General features: G+C 43.5%; 1 protein-coding gene across 3 annotated transcripts in view; it reads left to right on the top strand.

Annotated features, from left to right (window-relative positions):
- Window positions 1-650: 650 nt before the first annotated feature.
- The window catches only part of tmem145 (transmembrane protein 145), a 56,472-nt gene continuing 48,743 nt past the window's right edge, over window positions 651-8,379 (top strand). For all 3 annotated transcript variants that reach the window (XR_015511485.1, XR_015511486.1, XM_087287107.1), the window contains exon 1: window positions 651-859. Coding sequence is in view for 1 of the 3 variants with exons in the window: in XM_087287107.1 (XP_087143233.1) it covers window positions 659-859 (201 nt within the window). In the remaining 2 variants the exon portion in view is untranslated. The remainder of the gene's footprint in view (window positions 860-8,379) is intronic.

The raw sequence follows: 8,379 nt of genomic DNA, 5'->3' as shown, positions 1-8,379 counted from the left end.
CTGTTCTCTCCTCATTTTTACTTTAGAAATTCTGAAATTGCAGGAACACTTCCTTATGTTCCGTCAGACCTGATGTGTTCAGGACAATCTCACAAAATAAGCACTTTATATTTCAGCAACAGCATATCAGGTGGATATTTTGGGTGACGACAGCCATTCATAAACTGAAAGATGACTTCTATATGATTCTTAATCATAATGATACTGATGCTAATATTATTATAATAACTGGTATCACTACTACTATCACTACTATCCCTAATGTAAAGTCACCATAAGTGCAAACCTGTGTATTTGGAATGTACTGTATATTCATAGATGACATATATTGTATAGAGAGACCATAACTGTATTCTTAAGTTGTCTTTTTTTTCTCTCAACAATATTTTGAGAACTGTAGAATTCTTGCATTATAAAAAGTATTTTTCTGCATTGTGTATTTCCCTGTGTTGATTTATATTTAAATAAATATAATTATCTGAATCAACTTTGTGTGATGTGGCTGGATGAAAATGTGAAGATGTGGCCAACGATCGGAAGGGGTTAAACCGATAAAAAGCGACTAGCTATGTCGCAATAAAATATCGGCAGCGCGCGTTTTACGCTTGCGAAGCGCGTGCGGTACTAGGCGCGCTCCCGGCGTCAATTCTGGGGATACATGCGAGAACGAGGGCGCGCGTCTGGCAGCCACAGTGGGCAGATCTTCCTCTGCTCGCACAGCATCAGAAGAAGAGCGCAGAAACGTTACGGTGGACAGGTGAAGATGGAGAAAGTATTAGGACTCGCCGTAGTGTCCAGTATGTTATGTGTCGGCTCGGTGTTGGGGAAATACGTCAAAGGAATCGTCAACACAAAAGAGGTGAGTGAAGTGTTTACCTTTGGTCACTGTTATGCTGCTGAAAATGATTCGGAGTTTTCCGGCGGTTTTTAGCTGCGCATCTCTTCATGCCTGTTATTACTGAGCTCTAATGCCAAGTGTGTATTCATGCCTCTGCATTCGCACGCTTCTGGACGTCTAATGCTTTAATGTGCTGTGTATCAAGATCATTACACACCCCGCTATTGAGCCAATGGACGCGTAATTCGTCCTCCAGGCACGGGCATACCGCCAACAAGCAACTTGCACACTCTTATCCGCTTTTACAGGTGTGTGTCGACAAAGATACTCATATTATGGTGTCGATACAGCACGGTGGCAGTGCATTTATCGAATGCTGATGTCTAAACTGGTTTAAGGTCGCTTCGCTGTGTGCTTATAAAGGTGCGACAGTGTGTAATGTGTATCGATGTGTTTCTTGGACATAATTCAAGCATTCACACAAACCTAATGTATTGATGATGGAGTGTGTGCTAACTTGACCTGCGTTAATTTCTTTAATTTCCTAATAGCTGTTGTGTGGATTAGATGACTGAAGTGTAATGTATAGAGCACTCTGGATTTCATTTGATAGACATATCTAGTGCAAAAAGTAAATATTGGCCTGGAGGAAACAGTGAGACTGACTGTGCTTTAAAAAAGTTATTGCAGCATTTATTTCATCTCATCGATTTAAACAACAAAGATTATAGGAAAAAATGAAGGGTAAACTATTTTCTTCTTTAAATAGCTTTTATACACACATTTTTATCTTACATTCTTTCATTTTCTGTTTTATCTGTTAATATATTCATGTAGATTTGTACACAATGCAAATAATTCCGGCAGGTTAATCCATGAAAGTAATGAATTAGATTTTTGTCTCTTCCAATTAAATTTGGGATCCGTGGATGATGCTGTCCTCTGTTTGCTGTAGGCAGCGTACAAGCAACCTGTTCTGTCCCTGCCTGTATCCAAGTGCTGATCCTGCTCTGTTTTGGGTCTCTGTATGAGGTGGTTAAAAGGGCCATTAATCTCACTTCTGTTTATTTCCTAACAAGGTCGTTTTTTTAATACTGCCAAGCACACACTTACACATACACACACTTTGTACATTGTTGGCATGTTTTATCCTGGTAAAGGCTATAATAAGCATTGAAAGAGCATTTTGGCTCTTTAATCTAAGTATATTTGTTAAATATATTAAATTATTACATGCCTATGTATAGCTTTTTTTTAACCGTATGCTACAAAAAATTAATTGTATTTTTTTTTAAAGATACAACATTGGAAACGTTGTTTGAAATATTTTTAAATATGAATGTGTGTGTCTGTGTGTGTTTACACATCGTCACCTTGGAATTATAAGGTTCTATCTGCTTTCTGAATGATTTTGAGTTATTGAGCTTCAAAGTTTTTGCATTCCATTTAGCAAACAGTATTTGTGTAACATTTGTTTTGTAAATAAAAAGTCTTAAAATGTGAACAACTTATAAAAACATCCTATAATGTAAATAAGTTGTCATTTAATAAGAATATGTCAATGACTTAATTTTGACAATGTCAGATAGAAGCTTATCATTCTAAGGTGATGATATGTCTAAATATATTTAAATGTTATATTCTATTTTAAAACTTACATTTTATTTTTTAAGGATAGGTAGATGGATATTTAGATTTTAATTATCCTGTTTATTACAATTATATGATTTTTTTTTGTAAAGTATTAATTTGAGTGAACACATTTTTGAATTTAAGTTTTTTGTTCAGTTTTTGTTTAGTTCGAGTACTAATCTAATATGTGTGTGTGTGTGTGTGTGTGTGTGTGTGTGTGTGTGTGTGTGTGTGTGTGTGTGTGTGTGTGTGTGTGTGTATGTTTGTGTGTGTGTATGTATGTATGTATGTATGTATGTATGTATGTTTAAAAAAAAATAAATAAATATATGAAACCATTTAATATGTAATACATTTTTTTAAGCAACAGGACCACACACACACATATACTTTTACACTGTGTATATTAAAATTAAATAGATGATACAACATTAAGACAAGAGCAGTGTTGTTAATATCTTTAAAAATTTATGAAATGCATTTTAAAAATAGTACAAGATACAGTGGTGCTGTCTTTGAGGTAAACCCATGATCTTGAGTTTATCTCTGGAGTCTGGCCAGAGGGTTGTGCAGGTCTGCCTGTGGGTAACTGGCATTGCCACAGACTCTTTCTAGGGGCCCTCAGGTCAGTGCATGTGTGAGTTTATATGCATGTGTCAAGTGAGTGTGTGTGTATTTATGTGTTGCTCCGTTGTGTTACTTAAGTGATGAATCATTTAAAAGCCCACTGGACCTAGGGTGACATGACTAGTTGATTGGTAATTAATTGTTAATGAGGCTTAGCGAGTGGACAGAGATCTGGAAAGACAGTGAGAGGCTGAAGTGACCAGATCCTGCATTTGGGTATAGAGCTTGATTAATGTAGTGTGTGTGTGTGTGTGTGTGTGTGTGTGTGTGTGTGTGTGTGTGTGTGTCATGTCTCTCATCTCCCTGTGGTTTATTCAGTTACTTTGTATTACAACGCAGTGTCTGTTGGGGGTGAGGTGGATGGTAAGGATTAATAGTGACACTTTAAGGCCCATTCCACACCACAACACAGAGAATGAGTTTAACCTTATAGTCAAATGTACAAATTAAAAACAGTCAACATAATTTGAGCCATAATGTTAAGCACAAAAATAGTCAACACAGGGTCACTGAGAATGTGCGCCCAGGGCTACATTTTTGAGAACAGAGAAATATGTGCTCTGAGGTGCATATAATAGCACAACAGCACACAGCTGATGTCTTTTTTTTTCTAGTTTGTTTTTGAAAACACTCTTGGTTGGGTTTAGGGAAGGGGGTGGTTTGTGTCAGACGATAGCAAGCTGGTATATTATGCATGACAAGCTGACTGGCTACTGTCTCATGGACATGTTTGAAAAGGACATTTAAATTGACTGAAATGTGCAATGACCTCTAAAGCATATGTGAAAATAAAATAAAAATCTGCAAGAAGACATAGTCCCCGGTATTTCTCAGTTCTCAAAAATCTAGCCCTGGTCACATATCTCCAATGAGCCTGGGTTGAAAATAGTTTGTACTCATGAGTAGTTGTATTTTTTTTTGGTAGTAAAAGTACATATAAAGAAGCAGAAATTAAAAAATAATAATAATACTAATAATGCATTTTATTTAAAGACGCCTTTCATGACACTTAAGGTCACCGTACAGGACAGCTATAACAATCAGTTCAAGGAAAAACACAATAAAAATAGTAGCAATAGCAAAAACAAAACAATACAAACAAACTTTAAAAATGCAGTCAGGTTAAAGTGAATAAGCTGTTCTAAACAGACGTGTTTTGAATTTGGATTTAAATTGTGAAAGAGAGTCTATATTACGGAGATCAGGAGGAAGTGAATTCCAAAGCTGAGGAGCAGAGTGGCTGAAGGATCTACTCCCCATAGTGACAAGGCGAACAGAGGGAACAGTGAGGTGTATGGAAGAAGAAGACCTGAGTGTTCGAGAAGGTGTAGCGATATGAACAAGGTTAGCAAGGTATGAAGGAGCGAGATTGTGGATGGCTTTAAAAGTGAGAAGAAGTATTTTATCATTAATTCTGAAAAAGATGGGAAGCCAGTGAAGCTGTTGAAGAATGGGTGTGATGTGACAGACAGAGAGGGTTTTTGTGATAATGCGGGCTGCAGCATTTTGTACCAGTTGTAATTTATGAAGAGTTTTTTTTAGGAAGGCCAAACAGAAGGGAGTTACAGTAATCTAAACGGGATGTGACTAAACTATGAACAAGAATGGCAACTGAATGAGGTGTGAGGGAAGGACGTAAACGATTTACTTTTCGAAAGTGGAAATAAGTGGGCTGGGTGACATTATTATCATGTGCAGTGAAAGAAAGGGTGCTGTCGAAGATGACCCCCAGACTTTTAACTTGAGGGGAGGGGGTACTGACTGAATCTGTCAGAGGTCTGAGTGAGAGAGAAGATGGTTCAGACACAGATGCAGGTCTCAGCAAAGTTTATTGAAGCCCACAAACTCAAGGGGCAAAAAATAGTCAACAAAACAATCTTCAAAAAAGGAAACTAAAAATTCCTCCGTAATGGAGTTGGCAAAAAAGCCCAAAGTTCACAAAAACTCAAAACTGAGAAATAAAGTCTCCAAAAACGATTAAATAAAACTACTCCGGAGAGGTTAGATGAACAGTCTTCAAGAGGGTGCAATACCCTGATACCCGACAGGGGGCGATGAATCCGGCCGCCGCTGACTGGGACAGAATGGCCGCGAGGAAGACTGAGGCTTGGAAGCCGGCGAGAGAGTGTTGAGGGCCGGCAGGATAGGGACGGAGAGTCAGATGGGCGGCAAAGCAAAAACAGACGGGAACAGGCTTGAAGGCAGACGGAGAAAAAACACTTTAGGAAAATCAACAGGATGACATCAGACACGACAAAACTCACAGGATATACAAGGAACAGGACTAGACCAGGAGATCGCCAGACATGCCGGAAGGGGAAAAACTACGATCTGACACAGAACTACGATCAACAGAGGGATAAATAGGGGGAGAAATCAAGGAAACCAGGTGAGTGAAATTAGTTTGATAGACTAATGGAAAGTAATAGAGCAGATGGGTGGGGAAGCGAGAGGTAAACAAAGCAGGGTATGAGTGATCAAAACAATACGAGTGAAAGGGAAAAAGTAACACAAACATCAAACCGGTGATCAGACCGAGATTGTGACAGTACCCCCCTCCCCACGGACGCCACCAGGCGCCCTAGGGAGGGGGCTCACCTCGTCTCCGACGAAATTCCTCGACCAACCCCCGGTCCAAGATATCCCGGGCCGGGACCCAGCTCCTCTCCTCCGGGCCATAGCCCTCCCAGTCCACTAGGTATTGGAAACCACGACCCCTGCGTCTGACGTCCAGTAACTTTCTGACAGTATATGCTGGAGCACCATCCACTAGACGGGGGGGAGGGGGGAAGGGGTCGGGACAGTGGGAACAAGGGGGGAGTACAAAACAGGTTTAACCCTAGAAACATGAAAGACTGGGTGTACCCGACCAAGCGTAGGAGGGAGCTTGAGCCGAACTGCCACAGGACTCAACACCTTGGTGATCCGGTATGGGCCAATGAACCTGGGAGCCAATTTACGTGAGGCTACCCTGAGAGGCAGGTCCTTGGTAGACAGCCATACTCTTTGACCACTAACATAGCGGGGAGCTGGAGTCCGATGACGGTCAGCCGCTGCTTTGGTCCGTCTACTAGCCTGGGCCAAGGCTTCCTTGGCTCTACTCCAGGTACGTCGACACCTTTGGACAAAAGCCAAGGCAGACGGGACCGCAGCATCGGGTTCCTGTGCGGGGAAAAGAGGTGGTTGATAACCAACAGAGCACTGAAATGGTGACATACCTGTGGAGGAGACTGGTAGAGTATTATGAGCATACTCTACCCAGGACAGTTGCTGACACCAGGAGCTCGGATTCTGAGATGCCAGGCAGCGGAGAGTGCGTTCCAGATCCTGGTTTGCCCGCTCAGACTGCCCATTGGTCTGAGGATGAAATCCCGATGACAGACTCGTAGAGGCCCCGATCTGTCGACAGAATTCCTTCCAGAACCGGGAGACAAACTGGGGACCCCTATCAGAAACAACGTTGACCGGAAGGCCATGAATCCGGAAAACGTGGTCCACCACCGCCTGAGCAGTCTCCTTGGCTGAGGGCAATTTGGGAAGAGGAATGAAGTGGGCCGCCTTGGAAAATCGATCCACCACTGTAAGGATGACAGTGTTCCCCTTCGATACTGGTAACCCAGTAACAAAATCAAGGGCAAGGTGTGACCAGGGGCGGGAAGGGATGGGAAGGGGGCGGAGCAGACCAGTGGGAGGCGAGTTAGAACTCTTGTTCTGGGCGCAAACTGAGCAGGCAAACACAAACTGCCTGACATCCCTGGCCATGGATGGCCACCAGAATCGCTGCCGGATGGCTGCCAGCGATCTCCGAACTCCTGGATGACAGACTAACTTGGATGAGTGACCCCACTGGATGACCTGTGAACGCAGAGCAGAAGGGACAAATAATTTGCCCGCTGGAACTCTCTGAGGAGGTTGGCACTCTCGTAAGGCCTTCAGGACCCGACTCTCAATTTCCCAAGAGAGGGAGGCCACCACCACACCCCTGGGCAGGATGGTGTCCTTTGAAACCACCCTCTCTGGGGCCTCAAACAGGCGAGAGAGAGAGTCGGGTTTAACGTTCTTGGACCCAGGCCTGTACGAGAGTGTGAAATTGAACCGGCTGAAGAAGAGAGACCAGCGGGCTTGTCTTGCATTGAGCCTTTTGGCAGAGTTTATGTATTCAAGGTTTCTGTGGTCTGTCCAGACCACAAAAGGCTGCTCTGCGCCCTCCAGCCAATGGCGCCACTCACCCAAAGCGAGCCTGACTGCCAACAACTCCCGATTGCCTATGTCATAGTTTCGTTCCGTGGGGGTCAAACGGTGGGAGAAGAAAGCACAGGGGTGTACTTTCCCATCCTGAAGAGATCGTTGTGATAGGACTGCGCCTACTCCGACCTCAGAAGCATCGACCTCGACTATAAACTGCTGTTTAGGATCTGGAATAGACAAGACAGGAGCAGAGATAAAACGGGACTTGAGTTTATCAAAGGCCTCCTGAGCCTTATCCCCCCACCTAAACAGTACCTTGGAGGAGGTCAGTGCTGTTAGGGGTGCAGCAATCTGGCCAAAGTTCCTGATGAAACGCCGATAAAAGTTGGCGAATCCCAGGAACCGCTGCAGTGCCTTGCGAGAGTCTGGAGTTGGCCACTCGGCAACAGCCCTTACCTTTGCAGGATCGGCACTGATCTCACCCGCCGAAATCAAAAACCCCAGGAACGAAACTGACTGGGTGTGGAAGACGCACTTCTCCGCCTTAACAAACAGTTGGTTTTCTAAGAGTCGTTGCAGCACCTGGCGAACATGCTGAGTGTGTGCCTGCAGAGAGGGAGAGAATATTAGGATATCATCCAGGTACACGAAGACAAACTGGTTTACCATGTCTCTCAACACGTCATTGACCAGGGCCTGGAAGACAGCCGGGGCGTTGGTCAGACCAAAAGGAAGGACCCGATATTCAAAGTGTCCCGTGGGTGTGTTGAAGGCTGACTTCCACTCATCCCCCTCCCGAATGCGAACCAGATGATAAGCATTACGGAGGTCCAACTTGGTGAAAACTTGGGCTCCCTGTAAGAGTTCAAAGGCTGAGGACATAAGAGGTAAGGGGTACCTGTTTTTAATGGTGATGTCATTCAGCCCTCGATAGTCAATACAGGGACGGAGGGAGCCGTCCTTCTTCTTGACGAAGAAGAACCCAGCTCCCGCTGGGGATGAGGAGGGGCGGATGAGGCCGGCTTTAAGGGATTCATTAATATACTTGTCCATGGCCTCTCTTTCAGGACGGGACAGAGAATACAAACGTCCCT

This window comes from Danio rerio, chromosome 16 (genome assembly GCF_052040795.2).
Source record: "Danio rerio strain M-AB ecotype USA chromosome 16, GRCz13ab, whole genome shotgun sequence".
NCBI lineage: Eukaryota > Metazoa > Chordata > Actinopteri > Cypriniformes > Danionidae > Danio > Danio rerio.
The sequence above is the reverse complement of the archived record's forward strand: the minus strand, read 5'-3'. Positions and strand labels throughout refer to the sequence as shown.